The sequence below is a fragment of the Fukomys damarensis genome, unplaced genomic scaffold (genome assembly GCF_012274545.1).
Source record: "Fukomys damarensis isolate Sample0158 unplaced genomic scaffold, DMR_v1.0_HiC HiC_scaffold_26, whole genome shotgun sequence".
Taxonomy (NCBI): Eukaryota; Metazoa; Chordata; class Mammalia; order Rodentia; family Bathyergidae; genus Fukomys; species Fukomys damarensis.
In genome coordinates, this window is record NW_022900938.1 from 29,513,892 (window position 1) to 29,530,767 (window position 16,876).

General features: G+C 34.8%; 1 protein-coding gene across 2 annotated transcripts in view; it reads left to right on the plus strand.

Annotated features, from left to right (window-relative positions):
* Positions 1-16,876, plus strand: part of Slc38a11 (solute carrier family 38 member 11) — a 46,473-nt gene that overhangs the window by 22,496 nt on the left and 7,101 nt on the right. Inside the window, exons 8-11 of one of the 2 annotated variants that reach the window (XM_010606873.2) lie at positions 8,137-8,207; positions 8,611-8,772; positions 11,711-11,823; positions 14,525-14,656. In XM_010606873.2, coding sequence (XP_010605175.2) covers positions 8,137-8,207; positions 8,611-8,772; positions 11,711-11,823; positions 14,525-14,656 — 478 coding nt within the window. The remainder of the gene's footprint in view (positions 1-8,136; positions 8,208-8,610; positions 8,773-11,710; positions 11,824-14,524; positions 14,657-16,876) is intronic. The other variant, XM_033756397.1, reaches the window with a different exon arrangement.

The following is a 16,876-nucleotide window of genomic DNA, read 5'->3' on the forward strand; positions in this document are numbered from 1 at the left end:
ATTTTCACCAATGACTATGGTGCTACAATCCTCTTCCCATGAATTTATCTTCATTTTAAATACCTGTAGAAGCGTTTTAGTGGAACTTCAGAAAAGAAAGTAAACTTATGTGGCCCATTCATCCCTATTTGAGTGCTCAAGTTCAACTTTTGATTATTGATTTGTATGAAAGTTTCAAGTACAAACTCAAACATGTATTTGAAATATATATCTATGCCTTAGGAACATTATTTCTAGGATTACTGGAAGATAGACAATGGTCTGTCAAAAATTATCCAATTGCTTGTCAAAGTACTGTTCACTATAACCAATAAATGAAAGCAACTTAAGTATAAATTAACTGATGAGCAGATAAAGAAAATATGGTACATCAATATAATTGAATGGTATCATGCCAGAAAGTCTTGTCATTTCTAACAAAATGGATGGAACTGAAAATTAGTATATCAAATAAAATAAGCCAGGCACAGAAAGACTGCATTATCTCACTCTTAGGGAATATAAAAAAATTGTTATTATAAATGTTGAAAGTAGTGGGGCTGGGGATTTAGCTCAGTGGCACTGTGCCTACCTCGCAAGTTCAAGGTCCTGAATTCAATCCCTGGTAAGAAAAAAAAAGTTGAGAGAAAAAGAATAGTAGTTACCAGAGGCTGGGGTGATTGGTGGTGGGAAATGAGGAAAGTTTAACAAAAAAGTTACAATTAAGAGGAAAAAAACTATGCTTTATGCACAGTAGATTGACCATAGATAACAATAAAATGATAATGTACTGTAGATTTTCAAAAAAATAAGTAGAAAGGATTTTAAATATTTTCACCACAAAGAAACAATAACTGTTTGATGAGATAGACATGCCTACTCTGATTTGAGCATTGCACAATATACACATGTATCAAAATGTCACACGGTAGTCCAAAAATATGTGCAATTTTATGTGTCAATGAAAAATATTTTTAGTGTCCAATTGCTGTATTATCCAGTTCCCTCCTGTACCAATTAGTTTATACCATTATTATTCTGTACTTGATCAAGATACTAGGGAAAAAATGAAAAGTAAATACCATCTGTTTTTGTATCTAAATGAAAGCTTGGTGAGAAATCTATGAAAGGTAATGATCAAAATAAGACTTTTATCTTCTCATGCTAAATATTTCCTTACTTCATACCCAAAATTGAGTATTGATTACTTGTGCCTGTTTATACATTCAATGAAAGCTTGATTTGATAGTCATGAGATATTAATTTTCTCTTGTTTCCAAAGAATTTGAAACAAGTACACATTCATACCTCTGAAGATTTATACCCATGAGGCCACTTTATCTTTTAAAAAGTGCACGAACTCCAAGTAATAACTGAAAGTGAAAATTGTAAGTTTTCTGAATCAAATAGATTGTCTCTGGCTCTCTATGAAAAGCTAGTATTAGATGTTTAAGAAATTAATCTAAATGTCACTGCACATAACATTTTATCAATGTCAACCATAAAACGCAAATATACTCTTTCATTTCCTTCCCTTATGGTTCAATACAAAGAAGAAATTTCATTTCTGTAATACTAAGAGAATAAATCCCCTTTATAACTAGAAATTTTCATAAATAAATAAGATTATTTGGCTTTTGAAAATAATTACGATTATCTCAGAGTGAGTCTCTTTGAGTTCATCTTATTGAATTTATTGTTTCTTTAATGTTTATATTCATATCTTTTACAAAATTTGATAGGTTTCCATCCATTATTTATTTCTCTCTGTCTGTCTCTCATCTCTCTGTTTCTCTGTGTCTCTCTCTTTCTGTGTGTGTGCGTGTGTGTGCGTGTGTGTGTCCCGTTCCCCACTCTTCCTTTCTTTTTCTCTCTCTATCCTCCTCTGAGATTCCCACAACACATATGTTGGTTTGGTTCATGGTGTCCCACAGGCCCCTTAGATTCTGCTACTTTTCTTCAATTTTTTTCTGTTCTTGTTCCTCAGATTTCAAATTTTCCATACTACTAATTCCAAGTTTACTTATTCTTTCTTCTTTCTGCTCACATCTGTGTTTGCAACCCTCTGTAAAATTGATCATTTCAGCTATTGTATTTTTCTGATGCAGAATTTCTTGTTTATCTCTTTTTAGGCTTTCTACTTCTTTATTGGTATTTCAATTTTGCTCATATATAATTTTCTTGACTTTGTCCACATTTGATTTTACATCATTAGTCATTTTTAAGACAGTTGTTTTAAAAATCTTTATCCAGTAGAACTGCCTTGCGGTATTTTTTACAGTTTCTGTTGCTGATGGTTTTTTTCCCTTTAAATGGGCAATGACTTAGGTTTTCTTTGTATGTCTTGTGATTTTTTTTCATTGAAATATGAGCAAGTGAGTCTAATAATATAACTCTGGAAGTCAAACTTTCTCCTGCTGTAGGGCTTGTCATTTTCCTTGTTTTTGTCTATTGCTTTTTTAAAAAATCTGTTGTAGGCTGTATCTGTGCTGAGAAACAGTCTGAGATGTAAGCTTAAAGTTTTTCAGGTCTTTTCTGAATCTGTACTTTTCCTTAGGCATATGTAATCACTTTCTAACTTTTCCTATCTACTCTTGCATATCCTAATCATTGATTTTGGCTCCCAAGATGAAAGAAGAAAAATAAAGGAAGGGAGGTGATGGTTCTTTAACGCCCCCTAGAAGTCACTTCAGTTAGAGTGGGGTGGCTTGAAACAATAGAGGTAGATATCATAATCATGGTTGCTTTTCTTTTTGTCTTCACTTTGTGATCAGAAGAATATGACCAGTAAGCAACATGAGCAAAATCTCCTATACATTTGGAAGAAAAAGTTCTTTTTTCCTAGCCAGGCTCTCACAAGCTGCACACACGCTCCCAGAACGAATGTGTCTCCCACAGTGCTGGGTGTGATGAGTGGTAGTTGCCACTGTGCTAAGGACTGAATTTGATTTAAATTAACCTCAATTTGCCAGCCAGTCCTCCCTATGGAAGTTTCAAATATTGGCAATCAGAATTCAATACATCATCAAGATCATGCATCATGAGCAAGAAGGATTCATCCCAGGGATGCAAGGAAGGTTCAACATATGCAAATCAATATATGTAATACATCACATAAACAGAAGCGTGGACAAAATCACATGACCATCTCAGTAAATACAGAGCAGATAGATGTTGACAAATTCCGACATCCTTTCATGATGAAAACAATGAAGAAGATAGGTAAGGTGGGACCTATCTCAATCTGACAAAAAAAAAAATTTATAACAAACACTGCCAACATCATACTAAACAGGGAAAAACAAAGCTTTCTCTCTAAAATCAGGATAATGACAAAAATGTTCACTGTCACCATTTCTGTTCAACATACTGATCAAAACATTACCAAAGCACTCGGGGAAAAAATAAAAAGGAATAAAAGAGATATGTATCTCTTCAAATTATTATTTGAAGGTGACTTGATCCTCTAGATGGAAGATGCAAAAAATTTCGCCAAAAAACTCCTAACGTAACCAAATTTGGCAATGCGGCAGGACATAAAATCAACACGTAAAAGTCAATATTATCCCTGTACACCAATAATGAACTCACTGAGAAAGAAATTAAGAAAAAATACCATTCACAATAGCATCAATAAAAATTAAATAATTAGGAATTAACCTAACCAGGGAAGTAAAAGTTCTCTACATTGAAAATAATAGTACTTTGAAAAGGAAGATCAAACAGGGCATCAGAAAATGGAAGGCCGGCATTTAGCTCAGGAGCACCTGCCTCACAAGCACAAGGTCCAAAAAGAAAAGAAAGTGGAAGGATAGCCCGAGTTCCTAGATAGGCAAAAGCAATATAATCAAAAAGGCCATGCTTTCAAAACTAATAAACAGATTTAATGTCAATCTAAATACCCACTCACAGAACTAGAGAGAATACTCCTAAAATTCATTTGGAACTAGAAGAAACTCAGAATAGCAAAAGTAATCCTGGGAATAAGTGCAAAGCAGGAAATATCACAGTCACAGATTCAAAATCATATTACAAAGTAATAGTGATTAAAAACAGCATGGTACTGGCACAAAAATAGACATGAGAATCAATGGAACAGAAAATAGGATGCAGAAACAACCTTAGAAACATTCAGCTATTTGATATCTTTGACAAAAGGGCCAAAATCATAAACTGATGGAAAGATAGCCTCTTTAATAGATGAGGCTGGAAAATGGGTTATCCACATTCAGAAGATTGAATCTAAACCCATTTCTCTAATAAGTATTAAACTGAAATCAAAATGTGAAAACACAACCAATCTGCTGAAAGATAAAATAGGTAAAATTATTGAAGTCATAAGCCTACCAAAGACTTTCTGAACAGAAAACCAATTGTATAAGAAATAGTACCAACAATCAACAAATAACATCATGTAAAGCTAAAAAGCTTCTCAACAGAAAAGGAAACAACCAACCAAGTGAAGAAATCTACAGAATGGGAAAAATTTTGCCAGCTATTCCCCAGACAGAGGACTAATAATTAGAATATACAAAGAACTAAAAAATATGAACTCTCCAAAATAAAACACCGAATAAAAAATGAACGAATGAATAAACACTACTAGAGGAAATATAAATGGCCACGAAATACATGAATAAATGTTCATAATTTTGGCCATTAGAGAAATGGAAATTAATACCACACTAAGATTCCATCTTACTCTATCATGGCTATCATCAAGAAGCCAAATAATAACAAATGCTGGGAAAACTTCAGGAGGAAAAAAGAAACTCTCCCACATTGTTGGTGGGAATGTAAACTAGTACAACCAATATGAAAAGCAGTGTAAAAAGTACTCAAAAAACTAAAACCAGAAATTCCATTTGGCCCAGCTAGTCTCCTTCTAGGTATCTCCCAAAAGTGTTAAAGTACTTATATCACAGTTATACATGCATACCCATGTTTATAGCAGCACAATTTATAATACCTAAATCTAGGAAACAGCCTATGTGATCATTAACAGATAAATGGATTAAAAATGTGGTATTTATACATGATGAAATGCTACTCTGCCACACAAAAGGATAAAATAGTCATTTGCAGAAAAACAGATGCACCTTGAGATCATAAAGTTTAGTGAAACAAACCAGGCATGCTTAATTATTGCATGGTTTTTCTTATATGAATCCCCCCAAAATAAGTAAAGAGCAAAGTAAAAAATACATAATAAGAAGTAGGGAGATAGATCTTTCTCATATGCAAAGAGAATTAAAAGATGAAGGGAAGAACTATGGGGAAAGGGGCTGGGAAAAAAAAAAGTAAAATGTGTTATGTAATTGTATCGACTCCCTTTAATAAATGTAATCATTACATCTTCTAATAAAAATGAAAACTGAACAAAATAGTGTTTCTATTTTCACGGCAATTTTAAATATTCTTAGTTATATACATCAGACTCACTGATTTTGTGCTGAATTTTGTCTGGTAATTTTACTGAGTCCTCTTATAAATTCCAAAACCCTATCAGTGAAGTCTCCTGTATTTTCCATGTACACAATTATATGGTGTACAAGTAAATTATTCCTTTCCAATGACCACACCTCTTATTATTTTATTGAGTTAGCTAGGGATCTTAACAACAATGTGTCCTGTAAGCAGTGACATTGAACATCCATATCTGGGTTCTTTTTTTAATTGTAATATTTTTAATTTCACCTTTAGGTATCTCATTTGCTATAGGTCTTGTTGTAGATATTTCTTATCAGGTTAGGGAAGTTCTATTTTACTAACAGTTCACTTACCATGTTTATCAATATAAATACTGAATCCTATACATTTTTTGTATTTTATGAAATATTCATAAGCTTTTTATCTCCACTAATCTGTTAATATCATAAATTTTGATACGTATTTGTTACTAATCTATACTTATATTTATAGGAAAATCCTCTTTTAATAATGAATTTTAATCTTATAAATTCCTTGACTGCACTTGTTAATATTTCATTTGTATTTTAACATCTATAGCCTAAAGTCAGAAGGACCATAATGTAATTTTTTCATTCAGGTCAAGTATCAAGAGTTAACAATCTCATCAATATACCAATGAGATCTTTCTCTCCTCTCCCTCCATTGGAACATTTTTAATGGAACTTAATCCATTGTTATATCATAAATGATTAGAAAGTCATATTCAATAATATCTCTTTCCTTCTCTCTCCCTAAATTTGGACACATATGTTGTCCAATCCATAATATGTTTTTTGGTACTTTGTACTTTATAAAACCATCATCATTAACATAAACAGAGAATATCCAAGATCATCTCTACATATTGTTACATACTCCAGGAATATGCTCAAGGAACAAAATGGACCAGGAAGAAATTAATGGAAGGAAAAGAATGAAAATCAAATTCCAACATTTTCTTTCTTGATATAAGGCTATAAAAGTAGAACACCATGACAATCTACACTGAGTGGGAAACAGGTATTTTTCCACATGCAAAAGTTTTCCTGACAAAGCATATCATTTAGGACATATGAGAAAGTTAGAGAATTTTCAGATTTGCACAGTGGTTAGTACTGCCTGTTCACGATCATTTTCTAAAGAGGGTGAACAGAATGTGTGTTTTCCAGGCTGAGGCTGCAATGTGAAAGTGGGCAGGACTGCAGTAAGAGTCTAGGGGGCAGCAGGGGGCAGCAGCACCTATTCAGAGAACTGGAACAGGAGGAGGTAGCTTAACAGCAGGAGGTTGACCTCAGGCTGGCTTCTCCAGAAAGTTCCTTGTGACTACAATTGCTTGGCTCATAGGTGGAAGGAAAGATAATATAATGCGTAAGTCCCACAATTTTTGACAAAACAGGATTTTTTAATATTTTTATAGAGAATAGATTGTTATTTATGAGAGGTGGCTTTGGTGTTTGGAATTCTTTATTTAAAATTGTCAGTGCCTTCGTATCTTCTGGATGCTCTCCTTGCCTTCCTCTATCTTCATGCATTCTTTTAAGACAGACTCAAGTCTTTCCTTTCTGGAAAAGTTGAACATGCTTTTAGACTGTCTGGTACTGTTTATTAAATAAGAGTGGATAATAATAAAATAATGATGCTAAAACTAATGACCATTTACTGAACAAGTATTACCTGATAGTCTCTCTTCAAGAAGTTTTACACATTTTGTTTAACCTGCATAATAACTTAATGCTACTGATATTCCCATTCTACAGATGTAAAAACTGAAGCATAGAAAAGTCAAGTAACTTGCCTAAGATCACACAGCTAGTAAGTGGGAAAAGCGGCAAGAACAACACAGACTATGGTCTCTTTGACTTGGCCCTGTGCCATCATTACTGAAATGACAGAGTGTCAAACAGATAGACCAATCCCTGTTGATATAAAATAGTTTAATTCCAGTAGGATATAGAATTCCTTGCGTTATTTAAAGTGCATACAAAGTACTTCCAAGACTCCTTTTGAGAAGCGTATCCACAAGTGGAAATTTGATGCCACTGACAGTCCAACATGGAAAATATTGGATAAAATAGACCAAGAAGACAAGTCTCGACTTCTTTATTTAATCTGAGGAAGTTTGACAAACTATATCACCACCCAGAAGCTGACTCTCCTCATGTTAGATGATGATAATACCGGAATGTCGTAAACATTAAATGAGATAACAGAGGACGTAGTACACCCTCGGTTGGTTAGCTCAAGTCTGCCTCCCTCAATAAAGTGCTCTGTTGACTACTTTTCCCTTGGCTAGATTGAGCCTGAAAAACATAAAGAAGAAATGAAGAGTAGTGATTGGACATTATTAATATTGTATCTCCCTCAACAGGGAGATAAGCAATATATATATATAAAATAAGTAAATATATAATAAAAGTTTGGTGATATGCTGATGAGCAAATAAAGAAATTCTCAAAAACACATAATCAATGGATATTTGACGTATATAAAAATAAAATCTGTCCAAACATTCAACATGCATTTTAGTGGATAAGGTTGAGATAACATTTATATCCCCTGGAAGTTTGTTTATAATTAAATAAGATTAATAGGGCTCCTTAATTTCTGACTTAAAGACATTCAGTTTTTGTGAACCATTTTTATTCTCTAATATACTTGTGCTTGTATTTGTTTAATAGTTTATCAAATTTACTGATTCTGTTCTAGACCAAAAACAGAAGATGCCTGGGTATTTGCAAAGCCCAATGCCATTCAGGCTATTGGAGTTATGTCTTTTGGTGAGTACATGTCTTCAAGAGTCCTTTCCCAGGATGGAGTCATAGGTGCCATGAAAAAAAAAACTATTTCATACTTAATGACTGGGTAGCAAATATGCTAAGTTTTAGATTTCTTATTAGCAGGATGTGATCTAGTTTGTGCCATGCAAAATTAGGCCCCAACTTTTCTCACTCATCACTAAAATTTGCTTCCATTTTGGGAAATCTATTTCATGCAGGTACTACATAAGCCTGATGTCAATTTCTCATTCCTTGACAAATTAGAAAATTGATTTTCTAGCATATTTAGTAAATTAATATACTGAACTTTGATTGACATTCTAAAGTAGCGTATATTTTTAAATTTTCAGAATTAAAAAACCCTAGTACTTGCATTAATAATGCTTTTTTTTTATTATTCCAGCATTAATTTGCCACCACAACTGCTTCTTAGTTTATGGTTCTTTGGAGGAACCCACAGTAGCTAAGTGGTCCCGCATCATCCATATGTCCATCTTGGTGTCAGTATTTATCTGTGTACTCTTTGCTACATGTGGATACTTGACTTTTACTGGCTTCACCCAAGGTAAAATGAAAGATTCTGTGACATCATATTTTGGTGTTCCAAACAGGCACTCATCTTTAATGTTTATCCAGTGTTCTGTTTCAACTAATCACTCTCCCACCTATTCACTATTCTTTCACTTTTTCCTGTTTCCTCACTTTTTCCTTCTTATATTGCTAAATTAATTTTGGACTCCATCCTTTCTCCTTCTAAGCTTTCACTTCCGAACTTGTAAAGTCTTGTTCTCCTCCCAACTATTCCACTGCACCTTCATTTTCAAAGATGCCAATGGCCTCCTGATAGTCAGAGCCAATGATCCTCTTGATTCTCGTTCTCCTAAGTCATTCTAAGTCACTTAACAGTACTGAACATTCTTTTTTTTTTTCCTCAAAACTGTCTTCCCTTAGAAGAAAAAGCACTACTATGTTATCACTGTTACTCTTTCTCTCTGTTCTTATTTATCCTTTTTCTTTACTCTCTTCGACCCCTCTAATCCCCCACCCACCCAGATGTTTAGGTCAGGCAAGCTGCCTGCTTTTCTGCCAACAAATTTTCTGGATGCATTCATCATTTTCATCCTAGCCCAGATATTCCTTTTCATCCCCAGCCTGTGAGACCTTTCTACTTAATTGGCCCATTCTTGCCTTAATCATAAAACATCATCTTCCCCATAAAACCAGTTCTTGCACTCCTTCTTCCGAAACTTCTCTTTTCTTGTATTCCTCCAGGCCCAATAACTGAGTGGCCCTCTCTTCTACTGCCTTTGACCTGTTCATTCCACCGTCTATATAGTAGACTCAGGGAGCTCTGATAGCAGGCTAAAAGCGGTGATTCATATTTTCAGTGCTTTCGAAGTTCACGTATCTCATTTGACCTTCAAACAACCCTTTGAAGGTAAGTGGAATAACTAGTTTTACCTCCTGCTTAAGACACAAAAAGATGAAGCAGCTGGCCCAGGCTGGCTGCTGACAAACTGAAAAACAAGTATTCTGGAGCTTAAAGCTAATTTTCCTTCTATTCTCTTTCTGCCTTCCTCTATTTTGGCCACCCGTGACCCACTCATGCTCTACAGGTGTCACTCCGCCTCTGACTTCTCCGGGCTCCATTTCTTGTGACACTGGGATGCTCTTGGGAGAATGGCTGCCTTGTTTTAAATACAGCTTACAGGTTACTAGGTTACAGGTTACTCAGGAAATAAAAAAAGATGGCTTTTAAAAATGATTAATTTGATACCAATGCAGTAAAACATATAATACCTGCATGTGCCAGTAGAGTGCAGTTAAAAGAGACCTTGAAAGTCTTGATAAGAACTGTTTCAAAACATGTACCATTATTACTATATAGTTTGCCAAGATGAATAGCTTGAAATCTCTGGTCTTCTAAGGACCTTGGCTTTTAAATGCCACTTTTCCAAGACATAAACCTTTTTGGGAGTCACACTTTCCCAGTGCTTTTATCAGTGATGGTTGCTCAGATATAATTAAATATTTATCTAACAAAGTTTGTTACAGTGTTTGATGTGGTGTTCGTCTTTGTCTTACCCTTATCTATAGTTCCTTAAAATACACTTAGATTTAATCTGGAATAAGCTGATACTGTTTCTGCAGGCTATTTCTTCTCAGGCAAATCGGGTCTTGTTTGTACAAATGCTTCTTTTTCCCCCTTTTTCAGTAGATAAACTCCATCTTGTGAAGCAGTGGGGACTCTAGATTCTTCTAGATTCTTCTAGATTCCCAGTGACATTTGAAAAGGTGCAGGGTATTTATTAGTGAAGATTTGTGAATGGGAAACTTCGGTTTGTTTTTTTTTTTCAGACTACTAGAACTTTTTAATTCAATTTTGAAGCAGCTCTACACTACAACTAACTTTCATGGTATAATCTCCTCCTGCCCCAAATCAATATTAGAAAGTAACGTGCATTTGTTCTAGTTGATGGGGGGAGGGGTTGTGTCAAGTAAGTCTTGGAGTCAGGTCATTTAGGGTATTTAGCTATTTAATGAAAAAATACAGATTTATTGTTCTGTTCTTTGTAAACAGTATTATAGAATATGCGACTTTAATCTAATTTTCTATTAAGTTTAATGGAAAAAAGGCAACTGCAGCTTTCAACTTGAAGCATACAATAGGCAGAAAATAAACAGGCCCAAATGTTGTGTTTCAGCATTAACAAGTGTTTTTACCAGACATAACTTCTGTGCCTTCATTAGATGCCTGATTTCTTCATAGATTTATGAAAACATATAGGCTCTAAATAAGAATTAGTTTGAGAAATATGGCCTGTTATTCAGCTGGGAACTAATTAAATGCATGGTTCTTTCTGGCAAGCAGCCATATTTTCAGTTTAGAAACAGAACATTTGCATTTGGGAACATCAGATGATGTAGAAGACAACATGTGTTTGGAATTCCTTGGTGTGGTCCTGAGTTTGTGAATTACCCCTGTAGTGTAATACGGGATATCCGGCTCCCCGATTGACTGGTCTACACTTCCTTTCTGGGCTCTCCTTGATCTAAGAATAGCATTTCAAAGAGAATTGGTTTATTTTAACAGAGTCCTTTTCTTTTTTTCAATAATGCAGTCATTTACCAGAAACAAAGACCAGAAGCAAATGTGTATTGCTGAGGCAAAAGAATTTAGGGAGTTGATTCTGATGTAAGAAGACAACAGATAAAGTATTTTTGAGTAGTTGATACACATTTGAGGCAAACCGACCAAAACAAGCAATGAGAAAACTGTTAGTGTTCCATTTATCTTTGAATGGAACACGTATTAGTCTTAATATAAGTAAATAACTAACTATAAGGTTATTGAATACACAAAGTTATACATAAACCATATGTACCACCTTAATTAAATAACAACACTAATAGAGCTTCACTTATATAACAAGTAGAATCTCATGTATTGGTTGCCTCAAATACTCAGTTTCTAGGAAATGAACATATTTTGTTATTCTCAGGAGATCTATTTGAAAATTACTGCAGAAGTGATGACCTGGTGACTTTTGGGAGGTTTTGTTACGGCATCACTGTCATCTTGACATACCCAATCGAATGCTTTGTGACGAGAGAGGTAAGCACAATTTCTTTCTGATACTTTATCCAGGTCATCTCTCTACCACATGTAAATAAACAAGATTTACAAATATTTCTATTCTTCACATTCCCAAGCACAAGGCAAGTGAAATAATTTTGAAAGTTTTGGCAATTATGAAATGCCAGAATTTAAAGATGAATTTATATATTTATAAAGTTTTTCAAAAACTGAATTTGAAAATTATGTTTGGTGGTTTTCTTTATATTACCATAAGCACACATATTTAACAAGTGAACAACTCCTTCAGTACAGCCAAACTAAGCGATTGGCTTCTTTTCAAATCATTGTTATAAAGAATTTATGTATCAAAATTTAAAGAACATTCTTACAAAATTGTGTCCTACTAAGATATTTCGTAAGTCAGACACCATAGGTCATTAGTTATTTTCTTTAAAATCATATTCCATGGTAAATACAGTTTTACAGATATATTTCATTTATATAGCTATAGAAATATATTTATGCATGTACACTCATATATAACACAAATAATATCTAATCGTGTAAATATGTAACCTATATATATTTTATCTATAAAACAGTTCCAGATTATGTGGCAAAGTCCACCTGGGTTGGTGCAGAAAGATTAGCTGAAAAAGAATCAATACTTTTGAAGTAAAACTGAATGACATGGTGTGTCAGGGGTCCCCTGTCAACTACACATCCGCTGTACTGGTCAACAGTAAACCATGATCCTGCTTCCCAGTGGATCTTTCAGGAGTCACTCTGAAAGGCGCTTAGTCATGGGACCTGTTCATAGAGGCTGTTTACACCGGGCACTGTGAGAAGGGGTCTAATGTTTGAAGCAGGATGGCTACAGAGCTGACATCCACAAAGCCATCAGCAGGCCTCTCTCTCGAGGCAGCCTCAGTCTCGCTTGCTTGCTAGGTCTGGGTCAGGAGCAGCACAGGGGTGTGGAAGCGGGAAACACTGAGCACCGCGTGTGCCCTCCACAGTGAACACCTCTGCTCTCCAAATGTGTAACTCGCGGCTGCTTCTCACCCTGACTAGAAAGAAGTAAACGAACTAAGGGTTATTTTTAAAATTTAAGACCTTTCAAATTTTTGCTAACTATTGTTAGATGCAGGAAATTGTCTTCTTCCAGCTACTGCCCAGTGTTTTCGGTTTATCTCTAATCTAAGATCAGCAAGAACAAATTTCTGGTAAACTGCATGTGGACTGTCTGACTCACGTCACCTGTGAGGCTTCTGTCTTTAGCATTTGGAATTTGTATTTCCTTTCTAGCTACCATGACAGGAAGAAAGAACTAAATCAAGATCTTTGCCATGGTAGCAAATATAGGCAGAAGAATGTCAATTTGTAACAAGAAAAAAAAAAAAAAAAGATCAAATAGAATGTAGAACTAAAAGGAGCTTTGGTTATCTAGATCTGTTTCTCTGGCTCACACATTAACTTCTTTTCTATTCCCAATGTGTGTGTGCAACACAGGTACACTTTTAGCATAATCACAACCATAATAACAGCTACACACACACACACAAAGGCAAAGAGGCAAAAATATCCCTCAGTAGCCTGTCTCACTACTCTCACAAGCCTACTTTAGAGGTATCTACATATATTGTAAATGAGATAATATTTGAAGACACATTGCAAATTCTAATCAGTTAAAGTTATTAGTGTCACCATTAAATCTTTAGCAGAGTCATTGCAACATTTGGTCTAAGGAAGTGTTACCTACCCAGATGAAGAACTTGGAGAGCTGGCTTCTGTACATTCAGAGTCTGACCCACTCCAACCCTTGCCCCTCTGATCTTTCATAAGGTCCTCCATTCTATTCAGACTATCTCTTTCTTTTCCTCAACAGGTACTCTTCCTATTTCCTCTTCTCTCTTTTTCACTCTGTTGCCTCAGCTTGTAATTCTGGTGCAAATCTTCTTTATGTCTCAGTCCTTGCCTCAAGCCAAAGTAGGGAGATGTAGTAAACTGAAACTCCTTGTAATTCTAAATTCTATTTGATCTTGTTTGTCCTGTCACAAATTGATTTCCATTTGTTTCTTGTGACTAGTTGTAGACCTCCTCCTAGGATGTTAATTCCGGAAAACAGAAACATCTTTTAGGCATTTTCGTTTTTTGCAAACAATACCACAGTGTGGGATATATTAAACAGGTTACTGTTGATTGATTTAATGATCTGCATATTAATGGAAAATAATGATAAGCGCTTCATCTTTGTTGAGGAAAGGCAAGATAAAATGCACTTAAATTATAGGACTTAACTTACACAGAATTAATTTCCTTTTAGTAAAGTCTATTTCTACCTTTAGTCACTATTATGATTAAAAGACAATGTGGTAACACCTTACTTAGGGGTCATTCAAATAATCTAAATAACAGTTATAGTTTATTTTAGTAGTAATCTTGTTGAGCTTATGAAAAAGGATAAGGTGACTTGCCAAGGGCTCTCTTATACTTTATTCAAACACTGGCGTGGCATGCTCTGGCTCTGTAGTGTGACCCACCAACTAACAGCTCAACAAATAATATGGATGTGTGTGTCAGTATGTAACTACTTTGGGATCAAATTCATAGTAACTTGAAATTTGATTAATTACCTTTTTGGTGACATTTTATACATTCCCAGTGTTGTTATGAAATACTGTCAATAAATCCTGTGTGCCCCAATGGTAACTTTCAACATAATCTGTTTATTTGACAGGTAATTGCCAATGTGTTTTTTGGTGGGAATCTTTCATCAGTTTTCCACATTGTTATAACAGTGGTGATCATTACTGTAGCCACTCTTGTGTCATTGCTGATTGACTGCCTTGGAATAGTTTTAGAACTCAATGTAAGTACATTTGAATATTTACTCCTTCCATTTTAAAAATCCCATTAACTAGAAAGTTTCCCTTTACTATAAGGTATATTTTCCTTAACAAAAATGTCACTTCTGAAATGAAATGAAAATGTATTTGTAACACAATAGTACATATTTATAAAGATGATAATCTGCCCTTTCTAGGACTATAAAGTTTTAAAGAAGTGGTTCTCAAATGGAGGCTAATGGGGAACTCTTCCTCCTTGGGGGACATTTGACATGTTTGAAGACATATTTGGTTGCATACCTGGGCAGATAGTGCTACTGGCATCTAGTAAGAAGAGGCCAGGGACACTGCCAACATCTCCTAGTGCATAGGACAGATAATTATCTGATCTGCAGCTTTCTAAAACCTCAGGTACTAGGGAATTATTTTCTATTGCACTGAAGGAAAAGAAAAGAAAAAACAAGCATAGTGGTATTTGTCTATGGTCATAGCTACATGCCTGAGGAAAAAGGATTACTTGAGCCTAGGAGCTCAAGGTCAGCTTTGGCAACACAGGCAGACTCCATGGGAGGAAAAAAAAGCATATACAAGGGGTAGACAAATGTCAAAGGGATCTTCAGCCTACTTCTTATTTTGCACAGGACAAAGGATAGTAGATTCACTCAAAATAATTTCATGCAGCAACCTTGATTTATGTAAACAAATCATTGTTGCTTTAATGCAATAATGATTTATATATCACCTCAGGTCATTTACTGTTTGAATTATTTATGAATTTCCCTTACTTACCAAATTGTAGGATCTTTGAAGACAAGAATATTTTACTACTTTCTCCATCTTGCACGATAAGCGGCACAGGGCTAAGAGTATTGTGCTCAAATTACTACATGAATGATTGTCCCTTGAGACCACAGTTAGAGACCTATTTCTAACAATATTCCACAATATAACAGATGTTCTTTTTTAAATTTTTATTAGTGTAAGTGTGCAGTACATAATGATCACATTCATCTTGGGGAGCAGGTACACGTACATAATGTATCTTAATTCTTTTATTCCACTTTGTCCACTCTCTGCATCATAAGAGACATTCTTCTGCATAGTACCAGGAAATTGTTCCAAAATTGTGTTCATGTTGACAGTCATAGTAATCTCTCAAGTGCTCTGTAGAGATGGTCAGTGTAATCACCTCTAGCCCTGTTTATAAGGTGTGTGCATATTATAAATGTTTATAAAATGTCTCAGTTGAGTGAATACCTTTTCTTTGCTTGTTTAATGTTGTAGTATTTCGTTCTGAAAGACAATGTGCTTATCAGCTGTCTGAATGTTCATCACATCTTGATAGCCTGAGAAGTTTTTGGTTCATTCTAGGCTCATATTGCTCATTTTTAAGGAATGATGAATTTCTGTAAAGTTGGTCACTATTTTCTGTAGAACTAATTGTTACTCTCCATGATGCACGTGAAACATAATTGTAAGGACATTTACACTAAATATTCCCTATTTTACTTATATTGAAAATGTTCTGTGATTAGCAGGATCCTGGGTATTAAAACAAGAGAAAAATATTTTGTGAATATCTATCTATTAACATGTCAAGATATCAGTAGTCTGAGAAGGACTGTTTTTAAAATTTAAAACATCAAGATACTTAAATTTTTTAAAACTTGCTTATATAGACACATACAGAGAACAATTAGGGAAGAAGGCTATATTGTCTATTAAGACCTAACAACCCAAGACTATTTCACTAGTTTTAAAGTACTTTATGGGAATTAGTGAAATCTGGGCTACCCTTTCTCTATAAACTATCAAAGAATGTGTTTTTTCCCATCAGTAACAGTCTCCTGGTATGCATAATAACATACTCAGGCCTTAAACCAACTCCCTTTTGTGTGGGCACTTAGAATGTCTAGCAGAGCCAAATGGAGCTTGTCTGTCAGTAACTAACACACAGTGGAACATGTTATGTATATAGTGAGTAAAGCATGCTGTGGTTACTTCATAGTGAAAATTTGGGCTAACATTTCCTTATACTGTGCTAAGTACTTTGCATGTATTATCTTTTTTAATCCGTGTTAATTTCACAGACAGAGAAACTAAGGCACCATGATTAAATAAGTAACAGAGGTCCTACTAGTTGAAAGTAGATGAATCAAGATTTGAAGGCTGGGGATTTGTCTCAGTGGTTCCACTGTCTGCCTTGCAACATCCAGGGCCCAAGTGTGATCCCCAGTACCAAA